Below are 15,879 nucleotides of genomic sequence, written 5' to 3'. Positions count from 1 at the left end.
AAGAGCCTGAAGCGGGGCTCAATCCCAGAACCCTGGGATCATGCCTAAGCTGAAGGCACAGGCTTTAACCCACTGAGCCACCAAGGCACCCCTCATTATTTTTTTAAAAAAGCTTTTTATTTAAGGGGCACCTTGGTGGCTCAGTTGGTTAAACACCTGCCTTCAGCTCAGGTCATGATCTCAGGGTCCTGGAACCCAGCCCTGCACTGGGCTCCCTGCACAGCGGGAGTCTGGCTTCTCCATTTCCCTCTCCCTCTGCCTGCCCATCCCCTCCCAGTTCATGAGCACATACTCTTTCTCTTTCTCTCAAATAAATAAATTTTTTTTTTTAAGATTTTATTTATTTATTTGTCAGGGAGAGAGAGGGAGAGAAAGCGAGCACAGGCAGACAGAGTGGCAGGCAGAGTCAGAGGGAGAAGCAGGCTCCCTGCAGAGCAAGGAGCCCGATGTGGGACTCGATCCCAGGACACTGGGATCATGACCTGAGCCGAAGGCAGCTGCTTAACCAACTGAGCCACCCAGGCGTCCCAATAAATAGATATTTTTAAAAAATAGTTTTTGATTCCAGTATAGTTAACATACAGTGTTATATTAGTTCCACATGTACAATATAGTGATTCAACAATTCTGTATCTTTCATTCCCTTTTTCAAAAATAAATTTATTTATTTATTTATTTATTAAAGATTTTATTTGTTTATTTGACAGACAGAAATCACAAGTAGGTAGAAAGGCAGGCAGAGAAAGAGAGGGGGAAGCAGGCTTCTCACTGAGCAGAGAGCCCAATTCGAGGCTCGATTCTCAGGACCCTGGGATCATGACCTGAGCTGAAGGCAGAGGCTTTAATCCACTGAGCCACCCAGGTGCCACTCATTCCCTTTTTTATTTTTTATTTTCATTCCCTTTTTTATTTTTTATTTTTTGAAAGATTTTATTTATTTATTTGACAGAGAGAGAGATCACAAACAGGCAGAGAGGTAGGCAGAGAGAGGCGGGGGAAGCAGGCTCCCTGCTGAGCAGAGAACCCCATGTGGGGCTCGATCCCAAAACCCTGAGATCATGACCTGATCCGAAGTCAGAGGCTTAAACCACTGAGCCAACCAGGTGCCCCTCATTCCCTTTTTAAAATGAAACTTCGCACTCAACATTCCTGCGCATGGATATTTTATTTTTATTTTTTAAAGATTTTATTTATTTATTTGAGAGAGAGAGAGAACCCAGGTGGTGGGGAGGGGCAGAGGGAAAGAGAGAAAAGCAGACTGTCAAGCAGGAAGCCTGATACAGGGCTTGATCCCAGGACTCAGAAACCATGACCCAAGCTGAAGACAGACCCTTAACCGACTGAGCCGCCAGGCGCCCCATGGATAAAGTTTAAAACTATGAAGGTGATGCGAGTATAAAATGTTGCACATGAAAGCAGCAATCACAGCTTCTGTCTTCTCAGCTCAAACTACCAACTTCTCATCTGCTTCCTTACTCCATATTATACTGCCATGCTCTAACTGGGAGAAGAACAGGCAGAATCATTGTTGTTCCAAGGTACAAATGGGATACAGGGCACAGAATCCCAGTAAAGCAAGCAGCTAGCACCCACCTACCACAAAATTACATGTATATTACTCTTACAACTATCTATAGCATAATACATGCAAAAATGTAAATGACTTACTTACAATTTCCCCTTTAATGTTATTAATTTAAAAAAAAACACCAACACAAATCAAATGACATTAAATGGAAAGTACCTGCACATGATTGTTTGGTCTATTACTTAACACCAGGAAAAGGCTGTCAGGTATGGTTTGGAAACATTTATAAACCTATCGCCCAGGAAAGAAAAAGGATACCTTCTTGTTTCGCCCTTATAATCCTATACCAATGAAGCTATGCAATGTTAAGAATGCTCTACTGTAAAATATCAAACCAAGAGTAAACTACACCAAACTGAGTCCATTAATTACCTAGGAAAATAAGAATAAACAGACCTTCAGAAATTTCTTTGTCCAGGGATTCTAGCTCTTCTTCAATTTCGGTTTTAACTTTTAATAAAACTTCCTGATCCAGAGGTTGTGAAGCTATGAGAGAGAGAGAAGCCATTAGAATATAGGTAGTATTTTAACTATTTAATTCAGAAAATACAAATCAAAACTCATTATCAAGGCTACTCGGCTCAGAGATACTTAAAGATGAGGAAGTTGAAGCTTGGGTAGGTTAGACCACCACAGTGGAGGAGCGGTGAATTGAACTCAGATTCTGAATATAAAATCTGAAATTTTTATAAAATATAGAGTCTGAATATCAAATTATTAATCCAGGGGTGCCTGGGTGGCTCAGTTGGTTGGCCGTCTGCCTTCAGCTCAGGTTGTGGTCCCAGGGTGCTGGTATTGAGCCTGGAGCTGGGCTCCCTGCTCAGCAGGGAGTCTGCTTCTCCCTCTCCCACTGCCCCTCTCCTCCACTCATGCATGTTCTCTCTCTCTCTCAAATAACTAAACAAAATGTTTAAAAAAAAAATCATTAATCCAGGTTGCGTCCTCATCTTCTAGTTGGGAAGCTAAGAAGGAAATATCTCAGAAACATTTTTGACATAATAATAGAAAAAGAAACCTGAAAAGTTGTCTCAATAAGTGATAAATGTCTTCAAAAATTTATATTCATGGTCCCTTATCTTCACATCTGCATGCAAAATGCAGCTCAAGAGAAGGCCTATTATCCTCGAAAGATTTATATCTTCCAACTTAAGAGAGCTATGAGTATACCAAAAATACTGACCACAAGCGATTATCATGCAGTAAAAGGAAAGGAAGGTCTTGGTCTGTGGCACAGAATGGAGAACAAATGGGAAGAACAGCTCCAAAGGAGAAAATGAGACAAGATGCTTTAAAATCTACTAATCTCTCCTGCCTCAACATTTCACCTAAAATACTGACTCCAAATATGACACCCTACACCTCTCACATTCAGAATCTACTTACAGACACATTTCCAGTGCTTTTTCAATGGTTTATATCACTGTTTTCTACCACTGATAAGTTTTAGAAAAAGATTTACCATTTGCGTATTTCCATTTTCTGCAAGCAAATAAATGCTGAATTAAAAGATAAACTTATTAATTTAGACCAAGTAACTTGATTTTTTTAAGACTTTATTTTTAAATAATCTCTACACCTGACATGGGGCTCAAATTCACAACTGCAAGATCGAGTCCCATGTTCTACCAACTGAGCCAGCCAGCACCCCTAGATGAAGAAAGTTATTATAGCATCCCTATGTCTTTAAAAATACCTCTGAAAAACAAAAGGCTGAATATTTCAACATTTCACAGATTTTTTTATTAGTTTTCAAATTTAAAGTTGACAAAAACAATTTTCCTTTAGGTAACATAAAACACTTTACTTCTGAGCTGAGACTAACCAAAATAAAACTTAAAATAATTTTTTGTGAAAAAAGTAGTTTCTTAGGTATTTCTTTTTTTTTTTTAAGATTTTATTTAATTATTTGACATACAGAGATCACAAGTAGGCAGAGAGGCAGGCAGAGAGAGAGGAGAAAGCAGGCTCCCTGCTGAGCAGAGAGCCCAATGTGGGGCTCAATCCCAGGACCCTGGAATCGAGCCCAATGTGGGGCTCAATCCCAGGACCCTGGAATCATGCATGACCTGAGCCAAAGGAAGAGGCTTTAACCCACTGCGCCACCCAGGCACCCAGTTTCTTAGGTATTTCTGGTTGAAGTGTAACACAAAGGATCTCTTCAATGTCATGATTAATATATTTGCTTAATGACATTTCACTTATCATTTCTGCATGTAACAAATTACATGTAACATAAATTTTCCATCTTTTTTTTTTAAAGATAATATATTTATTTATTTGACAGAGATCACAAGTAGGCAGAGAGGCAGGCAGAGAAAGAGAGAGAGAGAGGAGGAAGCAGGCTCCCCGCCAAGCAGAGAACCCAATGCAGGGCTCAATCCCTGGACCTAAGGCAGAGGCTATAACCCACTGAGCCACCCGGGCGCCCCACATAAATTTTCCACCTTATCTAAGTGTGTAGTTCAGCTGTATTACTTATATTCATAATGTGCTACCATCACCACCATCCATCCCTAGAATTTTCTCCACCTTTTTTAAGGATTTATTCTTTATAATTATTTAAAGCAGAGAATTCTTTTTTTTTTTTTAAGATTTTATTTATTTATTTGACAGAGAAAGATCACAAGTAGACGGAGAGAGAGGCAGAGAGAGAGAGAGAACAAGCTCAGGGGAGGAGCAGAGGGAGAGGAGTAGAATTCTCAGGCAGATTCCCCACTAAACACTGAGCCTGACACAGGGCTCAATCCCAGGACCCTATCTAAGATCATGAGCTAAGCTGAAACCAAGAGTTGGACACTTAATCAACTGAGCCACCCAGGGACCCCAAGAACTTTCTACATCTTGAAAAAACTGAAACTCGGGACGCCTGGGTGGCTCAGTTGGTTAAGCTGCTGCCTTCGGCTCATGTCATGATCCTGGGGTCCTGGGATCGAGTCCCGCATCGGGCTCCTTGCTCGGCAGGGAGCCTGCTTCTCTCGCTGCCTCTGCCTGCCTCTCTGCCTGCTTGTATGTACTCTCTCTGGCAAATAAATAAAATCTTTAAAGAAAAAAAAAAAAAACACTGAAACTCTACACTCATTAAACAATAACTCCCCATTTCTTCCTTCCCTCTGCCCCACCCCAGCTTCTGGCAACCACCATTCTACTTTCTGTTTCTCCAATTTGACTCCTCTTAAGTACTTTATATAAGTGGAATTATACAGTATTTGTCTTTGGAGACTGGCTTATTTTGCTTACAGACAGACTTCTAATAAATCTCAAGTACTGTTTGTAATTGTAACAGGGTTTCCTTTTATTTCTTCTAAGATTTTATTTATTTATTTGAGAGAAAAAGAGACACAGCACAAGTGAGGGGAGGAGCAGAGGGAGAAGGACAAGCAGACTAAGCTGAGTGCACAGCCCGACACAGGGCTCGATCCCACGACCCTGAGATCATGACCTGATGATCCAAAATCAAGAGTCAGGGTATCTGGGTGGGTCAGTCATTAACTGTCCACCTTCGGTTGAGGTCATGATCCTGGGGTCCTGGGATCGAGCCCCACACCAGGCTCCTTGCTTAGTGGGAAACCTGCTTCTCCCTCTCCCACTCCCCCTGCTTGTGTTCCCTCTCTCACTGTGTCTCTCTGTCAAATAAATAAATAAAATCTTAAAAAAAAAAAAAATCAGGAGTCATGCACTCAAAGAACTGTGCCACCAAGGTGCCCCTAATATGGTTTCCTTTCAGAGAGAATTAAAAAAAAAAAAAGAAAAAGAAAAACACACACACACACATTCAGACAGCTCTGCAACAGCACTGATTAATATAACTATACTAGGTAAAGTGAGCCCCAGAATATACTGTGACATTATTAAAACAAGGCAAACACAGACTGGGAAATTAATTTCAGGTCAATCTTATTTCTTTCAATGAAATTATCTCTCTCCCTTCTTGCTTCCTGGAAGGAAGATCTATAAAGTGGAAGATAAGCTTTGGATTCAAGCATTCCAGCTCATCACTACATGTGACTTTAGGAAAATAATCTTCTTGAGCTTTTCCTCTTATGTAAATGGGAAAATAAAACCTACCTCAAAAGAATGCTGTCAAGGCTAATAAGATAAGCCCCATTACATCAAAAATGCTCAATAGACAGTAGCTCCCACTCACCAGTCCTTTTGGTTCCCTAAAATGTTGTTACTATTTGACAGTGATCTTTCCCCAAATCTTGTCTCTATAAACAGAATCAATTCATCATAGACTTCTAACCAATGATGCTTATGCAGAATCTGTTTTCAGTGTAAGAGTTTGAATCAGCAGAACCAATCTTGTGATAGTCTACATAATGCCAAGTAATGTGAAACACAGGGTTATTATATTGTATATGGCTTAATATCAATTGATCTAAAAGTTATCTTTTTTCCCCTGAACACATATCCAACAAAGTTAATTTACATTCAAAAATTCAGAAGGAAGGTGGGATGCCTGGGTGGCTCAGATTGTTAAGCATCTGCCTTCGGCTGAGGTCATGATCCTAGGGTCCTGAGATCAAGTCCCACATCGGCCTCCCTGCTTAGTGGAGGGTCTGCTTCTCCCTCTCCCTCTCTCCCCCGCTTATACTCTCTCTCTCTCTCAAATGAATAAATAAAATCTTTAAAAAAAATTTCAGAAGGAAGGTTAAGTTTTTCAAATGTGAGGGCACAATTCACAATAAATTCATCTGGTAAGTTTTACTAAGAAGTTACCCTCCTGAATACAAGAAATTCCACGGTTTTCTGTTTTCCGGGTGTGACTGGTCTCTTGCCTTCAAACTTTTCCCAAGCTAAAATAATCTCTTACATTCAACAATGTAAGAATTTTGATCAATCATTGTCATGAATTAAAGTGAATGAGAGTGTTTTTTAAGAGAAATCCTTCTTTTGGGGGTGCCTGGGTGGCTCAGTGGGTCAAAGCCTCTGCCTTTGGCTCAGTTCATGGTCCCAGAGTTCCGGGATGGAGCCCCGCATCACACTCTCTGCTCGGAGGGGAGCCTGCTTCCCCCTCTCTCTCTGCCTGCCTGTCACCTACTTATTTGTCAAATAAATAAATGAAATTTTTAAAAAATAAATAAAACAACCAACAATCTGAGGCCCCTTAAATTTGACTTATAGTTAGTGAAAAGACAAAAAAAAAAAAAAGAGAGAGAGAGCAAGAGAGAAAGAAAGAAATCCTTCTTCTTTTTTTTTTTTTTTTAAAGATTTTATTTATTTATTTGACAGAGAGAGATCACAAGTAGGCAGAGAGCTAGGCAGAGAGAGAAGGGGAAGCAGGCTCCCCGCTGAGCAGAGAGCCCGATTCGGGGCTCGATCCCAGGACACTGAGATCATCACCTGAACCGAAGGCAGCGGCTTAATCCACTGAGCCACCCAGTCGCCCCAGAAATCCTTCTTTTATCTGCTTGTAATCCTTCAATCATACTTCCAAGACAGAAGTAGGATAACAACCATGCTGAAGAAGTTTTGGTTAGCCTTTTAAGTTCCATAAAACCATTTCTTTTTTTTTTTTTTTTTTTTTTTTTTTTTCCTTTTTAATTTATGTTTTTTTTTTTTCATTAACATTTATTTTCTTTTTTTTTTTTTAAAGATTTTATTTATTTATTTGACAGAGAGAAATTACAAGTACACTGAGAGGCAGGCAGAGAGAGAGAGAAGGAAGCAGGCTCCCTGCTGAGCAGAGAGCCCGATGCGGGACTCGATCCCAGGACCCTGAGATCATGACCTGAGCCGAAGGCAGCGGCTTAACCCACTGAGCCACCCAGGCGCCCCTTCCATAAAACCATTTCAAACTTAACATCTGCATGTTTGTTCTTCACTTGCCCTTAACTGGAAATGTAGAGCGCCTAAACGTTTTGGACTCTTGCTAGAGAATACAACCTTTTGAATCTTTTCTTCTGATAGAGATTAATTTTTATCTATTTATTATTTATTATATATTAAATCTCTATTTATTAATAGAGACTTATTTATTTGGAGAGGAAGGAGCAGAGGTAGAGAGAGAATCTCAAGCAGATTCCCCACTGAGCACAGAGCCCCACCCAGGGCTCCATCTCACAACATGAGCCAAAATGAATTCAGCCCTTCAACCACTCAGCCACCCAGGTGCCCCAGATCTGTTTTTTAGTCTGACATGAGAGGTAATCCCTCCATTCCTCTACATTCTAGACTTTATCCTCATAGTAAGCTGGATTATCAGAGAAGAGCATACATATAACCTAGGACCCCATATAGTGTTAATTAGTTGTTTTAACTCGGCTGCTCTTTGGTGCCATTTCCTTAGCTTTTAGCCAGAATCACATTAAGAGATAGTGTTTTGAAAGCTAATACCATGTTTGATATTCACAACATCTTCTTCTACATTTCTCTGTGCCCTACATAATAAAGCTCCAAGTGAAAGAAATATCTTTTAAAGAATAATGTTCCACTTAAAAGAAACTAGTATAGCTTCTAGTTATAGGGGGGAAAAAATCCGGAAATAAGTAGATCTTCACTTGTTTTTGGCTTTTGCCTCAGAACCAAATAAACTGCTCAATGCTAGTATTACCATATGGGATCTTAGGGACTAAGGATCTATTATTCCCACTGAAAATGTATAGTTTTCCTACTCGGATTTTATTTACTAGAATATTTTTATTTAATCAGTTCATTTAGATTTTTCCATTATGTATTATTATAAGCCACATTAAGTTATATGTGGCAAGGAATTTTTAAAAAATTCATTCGTATTCTTGCCCTGTATGGACTCAATGCCAACTTCTTCACTAATAAAAAGGACATATTACAACTACATTTTTACCTAACCTGGACTGCCTTTCCTTCTCCTGATTATTCAAATTCTGTCCATCCCTTTCCATCCCTTCAAGGACCAATTTAAGTCTCTCTACTACTCCACAGTATCTTCTTCACTGACTACTACTGTATCACTGCTCTTTGAACATTCATATCATTCCTTCTGCGCCACAGAGTTTAACACTGAAGTATATCCTGTCTTATACTGTTCAATGATTTTATAATTTATTATCTTTCTGACCATACTATTAACTATTGGAGCTACTCCCTTTGTCCTAGACTTGTGTCAAGCATGGACTAAAAAAGTACTCAAATGATAGCTCTCGCTGTCACTATGATGAAGACTCAAATGACTACAATGTATAGATATACATGTATAGATGACAACATTGCTGGTGAGAGAGGACACTTAAGGTGGGGGAAACAATAAAATTAAAGTTACTCATACATCACAGAATTTTAAGAAGTTATCAGTCTATTTTGAGGCTCAGTCAAATGACAAAAAGTGAGAAGTCATTTTACATAAGAGAGTAAGAGTACAAACCAAAAACATAAAGAATAGTAACTAGACTATTTATTGTATAGAATTGTGATAGAGAATATTATAAAAGAGGAATGGAAAGAATAAGACTTCAACTATTATCTCTATGCTTATGGGAGTTTTAGTCAGTGCCTGAATCACTCAATTTTAGAGTTGGGAGGATCTGTAAAATAAAGGCCATCTAGTCCATCCTCCTTGTTATATGAAGAATATGGGACTTTTGAAATGATTAGAAGTTGAAATGATTCAGCCAGGCTCAAATAAATTATAGAAAAACAAGATTAGAAAGTAGATCTTCTGGGGGCTCCTGGCTGGCTAGGTCCATAGAGCATGTGACTCTTGATCTTGAGGTTGTATACTGGATAAAGAAATTACTTAAAAATCTTTAAGAAAGTAGATGTTTTGAAAATTCTAAAACACAGTAATTTTTGATATACAGTGAAAAATAAGGAATACACAAATGTCTTACCTGCCATCTGTCTCTTTTTGGAAAATCTACATACCTGAAACATATACACACCCACACACCACCACAAATACTACCACCATGCCCCAAAGTAAATGACAATAATGTCTTGGTTACCATATGCCTCACCCACTAGATTAAAGAAAAGCAGCTGATTAAAGGAGTGTCTATTCTCATGAGACTAATGTGACGCTGATTACACAGGACAAGTTGTCATACTTGATAATAAGCCATGTGGAAAACCTAAACCAGAAAAAGTCTACTGCTATCAGGACACAAAAGGCTATTTATTTAGCTAACCAATGACATAGACAGATTCAGTGATTTTCATTTAATCAACCCCTTGAACCCAGACTTTCAAAAGCAAAGAGCTACGCAGTAGACCAATGCAGCATAAATCCTCCACTATAAATCCAGAGAAAAATGTTTCAAAGATAAACAGACTTTAGCACACCAAATCCCACCCACTTCAGTGTCAAACCAAGATTCAGTGAGTCAGCAATCATCATACTCCAGCCTGAAATACACTCAGGGCTTTCAAAATGAGTATCAGATCAACAAGTTTAAAACAGCTGTTTGTGGGGCACCTGGGTGGGTCAGTGGGTTAAAGTTTCTGCCTTCAGCTCAGGTCGTGATCCCAGGGTCTTGGGATTGAGCCCCGCATCGGGCTCTCTGCTCAGCAGGGAGCCTGCTTCCCCCTTTCTCTCTGTCTGCCTCTCTGCCTACTTGTGATCTCTGTCAAATAAATAAATAAAATCTTAAAAAAAAAAAAAGAAAAAAAGAACAGCTGTCTGGGCAGAGCAAAACTTTCTAAATCTATGGGTCTCCAAACTGAACACACATTAAAATTACTGAGCAAATATATAAAAATACAGATTCCCAAACCCTGTCATAGAACATCTGGTTTAACAGGTCTAGGGTAGGGTTCCATGATTTTTTTTAAAGATTAAAAAAATAAAGTTTTGGGGGCGCCTGGGTGGCTCAGTGGGTTAAGCCGCTGCCTTCGGCTCAGGTCATGGTCTCGGGGTCCTGGGATCGAGTCCCGAGTCTCTGCTCGGCGGGGATCCTGCTTCCCTCTCTCTCTCTCTGCTTGCCTCTCCGTCTACTTGTGATTTCTCTCTGTCAAATAAATAAACAAAATCTTTAAAAAAATTTTTTAAATTAAAAAAAATAAATAAATAAAAATAAAGGTTTTTTTTCTTTTTAAGTTATCTCTATACCCAACCATGGAGCATGCTCTACCAACTGAGCCAGCCAGGTGCACCCATGATCCTTTTTTTTCTTTTTTTAAAGATTTTATTTACTGGGGATGCCTGGGTGACTCAGTCTGTTAAGCGGCTGCCTTCGGCTCAGGTCATGATCCCAGCGTCCTGGGATTGAGTCCCATATCGGGCTCCTTGCTCTGCGGGAGCCTGCTTCCCCCTTTCTCTCTGCCTGCCACTCTGCCTGCCTGTACTCTCTCTATCTCTCTGACAAATAAATAAATAAAATTAAAAAAAAAACTTTATTATCGAGATTTTATTTATTTATTTGAGAGAGAGAGAGTGATGGCAATTGAGAGAGAAAGCACGAGCATGGGGAGGGGCAGAGGGAGAGAGAGAGAAGCAGACTCACCACCAAGCAGGGAGCCTGATGTGGAAGTGGATCCCAGGACCCCATGATCATGCATGACCTGAGGGGAAGGCAGACACCCAGTTGACAGAGCCATCCCAGTGGCCTCCCAGGATCTTTTTAAAATAAGCATTCAGGCTTATTTTAAAGCCTGCTTTATTTTAACTGCCTGCCTATTCAGGCAGTTAGTCTTGACAAACACTACTCTAGAAAACCCAAATAAGGGGCACATGAATGGCTTAGTCAATTAAGCATCTGCCTTCAGCTCAGGTAATGATCTCAGGATCCTGGAATCCAGACCAGCAACAGGCTCCGGCTGGTGGGGAGTCCGCTTCTCCTTCTGACCAACCCCACATTCATGCTCTCTCTCTCTTGCTCTCTCTCACTCTCTCTCTCAAATACATAAATAAAATCTTTAAAAAAAAGAAAACCCAAATAGTCATAATCAAATTAAAAACTTCTACTGAACATACAGACAACATTGTTCAATCATTTACTCAATAGCAAAAACAAAAACCCCAAATGATACCATAGTAGACAGATTTTTATTTTATTTTATTTTATTTTTAAATATATTTATTTTGACAGACAGAGATCACAAGTAGGCAGAAAGGCAGGCAGAGAAAGAGGAAGAAGCAGACTCCCCGCTGAGCAGAGAACCTGATGCGGGGCTCAATCCCAGGATGCTGGGATCATGACCTGAGCCGAAGGCAGAGGCTTTAACCCACTGAGCCACCCAGGCACCCCGACAGATTTTTAAAAGTACAAAATAGTCTTTTGCCTCATTGCATCTGAGAGAGCAAGATGGGTCATCAGCAGCTCTACTGGCGCCATCCCAGGAAATTTGGCCAGCGTTCTCATTCTTGCTGCATCTGTCCAAACCAGCACAGTCTGATCCGGAAATCTGGCCTTAATATGTGCCCCAGTGTTTCCATCAGTAGGGGAAGGATAGAGGCTTTATTAAGCTGGAGTAAGTGAATTTCCTTGAATGGGTCATCCAAGAGACCTACCTTAACTGCAGAAATCCAACATACGTACCTTCAAGCTAACTCACTGCACATAAAAAATACTTCAATTATGAATGTTTAAAAAATAAAAGTACAAAATAGCCAATTATGATGGTAGTTTTCAGACTCAGTGCTCCTACACTCCAAGGTATCCTGTACATGGGGAGACAGATTTGAGAAAGGACAGATTTGAAGGAAAAGAATGCAGGGAAATTTCATCATGCACCCACTCAAAGTCTGGTTTCAAGATCAAATATCTGTTTCTGATAGAAAAGCTGAGAAAAGAATGAAACAGTACACATCTCCAGAAAAAATGAGCTCTGAATCAAAATCTGGGATGGGGTTATAAGAATCTGTCTTAAAAAGTTGATTTGAGGGGCACCTGGGTGGCTCAGTGGGTTAAGCCGCTGCCTTCGGCTCAGGTCATGATCTCAGGGTCCTGGGATCAAGTCCCGCATTGGGCTCTCTGCTCAGCAGGGAGCCTGCTTCCTCTTCTCTCTCTCTCTCTCTCTCTCTGCCTGCCTCTCTGCCTACTTTTGATCTCTCTCTGTCAAATAAATAAATAAAATATCTTTTTAAAAAAATTATGTTTTTCTTAAGATTATTTATTTATTTATTTGACAGAGAGAGAGAGAGACAGTGGGATCATGACCTGAGCTGAAGGCAGATGCGTAACGACTAAGCCATCTATGTAGGCACTCCTTAAAAATTATATCTTAAAAAAAAAAAATTCCAACTGCCTTTTTTTCAGAAATGGATAAAACCATCCTAAAATTCATACAGAATTGCAAGAGACTCAAAATAGTCAAAGCAATTTTAAAAAAGAAGAATAAAGTAGAAGGATTCAAACTTTCTAATTTCAAGACTTACTACAAAACTATAATAACATAATTATGGAATAAAGACAGACTAATAAACCAATGGAATCTACCTGAGAGGCCAGATATAAATCCATACATTTAAGGTCAACTGATTTTTTTAAAGAGATTTTATTTATTTGAGAGAGAGAGAAAGAACATGAGACGGGGAGAGTCAGAGGGAAAAGCAGACTCCCTGCTGAGCAGAGATCCAATGTGGAACTTGATCCTGGGATTCCAAAGGCAGTTGCCTAACAAAATGAGCCACCCAGGTGCCCCTAAGGTAAGTGAATTTTGAGAAGGGGACCAAGACCCTTCAACAGGGGAATGAAGAAACTTTTCAACAAATGGTGCAGGGATAACAGCATATTCCCATGCAAAATAATGACTCTATATGTCTACTTCAGAGCATATATTAAAAATTAGTTCAGGGACGCCTGGGTGGCTCAGTTGGTTAAGCAGCTGCCTTCGGCTCAGGTCATGATCCCAGCGTCCTGGGATCGAGTCCCACATCGGGCTCCTTGCTCCACGGGGAGCCTGCTTCTCCCTCTGACTCTGCCTTCCACTCTGTCTGCCTGTGCTCGCTTTCGCTCGTGCTCTATCTCTGACAAATAAATAAATAAAATCTTAAAAAAAAAAAAATTAGTTCAAATGGATCAAAGACCTAAATTTTTAAAAAGATTTTAAAAAAATAATCTCTATACCCAACACAAGACTTGAACCCACAACCCAAGATCAAGAGTTGCACACTCACCAACCAAGACAGTCAGGCACCCCGAACACAGATCTAAGTTTAAAAGCTAAACTATAAAACTCTTAAAAAGGAAACATAGGTGAAAATCTGCATGACTCTGGATAAAGTAATGGCTTCTTAGGTGAAAATATGCATGACTTCTGTATTAAGTAAGTAATGGCTTCTTAGGACACCAAAAACATAAGAAATCAAAGAAAACACAGATAAATTGGACTTCATAAAAATTTAAAATGTTTGTACATCAAAGTACACTACCAACACAAACAACAGAATGGAAGGGAGGATCTGAAATCATGTGTCTGATAAAGGTCTCATATCTAAAATATACAAAAAATGCTTAAGGGTGCCTGGGTGTCTCAGTCAGTGAAGCATCTGCCTTTGGCTCAGGTCCTGATCCCAGAGTCCTGGGATGTAGCCCGGTGTCTGGCTCCGAGCAGAGAGCCTGATTCTCTCTCTCCTTCCTGCTCCCACCTACCTTGTACTCTCTCTCTGTGTCAAATAAAATAAACAAAATCTGGGACGCCTGGGTGGCTCAGTTGGTTAAGCAGCTGCCTTCGGCTCAGGTCATGATCCCAGCGTCCTGGGATCGAGTCCCACATCGGGCTCCTTGCTCAGCAGGGAGCCTGCTTCTCCCTCTGCCTCTGCCTGCCATTCTGTCTGCCTGTGCTCACTCTCTCTCCCTCTCTCTCTCTCTGATGAATAAATAAAATCTTAAAAAATAAAATAAAATAAAATAAAATAAAATAAACAAAATCTTAAAAATATATAAAAATAAAAAATTCTTATAGCTCAACAACAGACAGAAAACCCAATCAAAAAAGGGCAAAGGCTAAGAACAGACATTTCTCCAAAGATATACAAATGACCAATAAGCACATGAAAAGGAGTTCATCATTAGCCATCAGGGAAATGCAAATTAAAACCATAGTAAGATACCACCACACACCCGAGAGCAGCTATAATCAAAAATAGCAATGATGGCAAGTTGGACAAAGATATAGAGAAACTAGAACCCCTATACATTGCTGGTAGAAACCCAATATGATACAACCACTGTGGAAGACAGCTTGGTAGTTTGTTACAAAACTGAAGATACTCTTACCATATGATCTAGCAATCATGCTCCTCAGTAGTTATCCAAATGAGATGAAAACTTCTATCTACACAGAAAATGGCACATGAATGCTTTAAACAACCTTATTCATGACTGCCGAACTCGGAAGCAATGAAGATGTTCTTCAATAGGGGCACCTGGGTGCCTCAGTGGGTTAAGCCACTGCCTTTGGCTCAGGTCATGATCCCAGGGTCCTGGGATCAAGTTCCACACAGGGCTCTCTGCTCAGCAGGGAGCCTGCTTCCCTCTCTCTCTCTCTGCCTGCCTCTCTGCCGACTTGTGATCTGTCTCTGTCAAATAAATAAATAAATATCTTTAAAAAAAAAAAAAAAAAGATGTTCTTCAAAAGGCAAATGGAGAAACAAACTATGGTACATCCATAAAGTGGAATATTACTCAACAATGAAAGAAATGAGCTGTCACAATGAGACACCACACTTCACATCCATCTGGATGGCTATTACAAAACAAAAACAAAACCAAAAAACAGAGAACACGTATTGGTGAGGATGCAGAGAAGCTGGAACTCTTGTGTATTACTGACGGGAATATAAAATGATGCAGCTACTGTGGAAAACAGTAAGGCAGTTCTTCAAAAACTTAAACGTAGAATTACCATGTGATCCAGCAAATCTACACCTGAGTATATACCCATAAGAACTGAAAGCAGAGACTCAAACAGATGTAACACCAATGTTTACAGCAGCCGTTATTCACAATAGCCAAAAGGGAGAAATAACCCAAATGTCCATCAGCAGATGAATGGATAAGCCAAATGTGTGATATGCATACATTAGACTATTATTCAGTTTTATAAAAGGAATGAGGGGCACCTGGCTCACTCACTTAGTAGAGCATGTGACTCTTAATCTCAGGGTCATGAATTCAAGCCCCATATTGGGCACAGAAATTACTTTAAAAAAAAAAAAATATTATTTGGCTCCACTCAAATGAGATGCCTAGGAGAGTTAAATTCATAGAGACAGAAAGTAGAATAGTGGTTGCCTAAGGCTGAAGAGAAGAGAAAAACGTGGGGAGTGACTGCTTAATGGCTGAGTGAATAACAAACCAATAGCACAGGTGCCCTGGGGTAGCTCAGTCATTAAGCATCTGCCTTTGGCTCAGGTCATGATCCCAGGGTCC

The 15,879-nt window shown here is 40.0% G+C and overlaps 1 protein-coding gene and 1 pseudogene across 2 annotated transcripts in view; one reads left to right on the top strand and one right to left on the bottom strand.

The window, feature by feature from the left end:
• Positions 1–15,879, bottom strand: part of BCL2L13 (BCL2 like 13) — an 85,897-nt gene that overhangs the window by 48,810 nt on the left and 21,208 nt on the right. The window contains exon 3 of one of the 2 annotated variants that reach the window (XM_059403937.1): positions 1,985–2,074. The exons of the other annotated variant lie outside the window; for it this stretch is intronic. Coding sequence (XP_059259920.1) covers positions 1,985–2,074 — 90 coding nt within the window. The remainder of the gene's footprint in view (positions 1–1,984; positions 2,075–15,879) is intronic. 2 annotated transcript variants of the gene reach the window in all.
• LOC132019998 (small ribosomal subunit protein uS14-like) lies at positions 11,809–11,978 on the top strand (annotated as a pseudogene).

This window comes from Mustela nigripes, chromosome 6, assembly GCF_022355385.1.
Source record: "Mustela nigripes isolate SB6536 chromosome 6, MUSNIG.SB6536, whole genome shotgun sequence".
Taxonomy (NCBI): Eukaryota; Metazoa; Chordata; class Mammalia; order Carnivora; family Mustelidae; genus Mustela; species Mustela nigripes.
The sequence above is the reverse complement of the archived record's forward strand: the minus strand, read 5'-3'. Positions and strand labels throughout refer to the sequence as shown.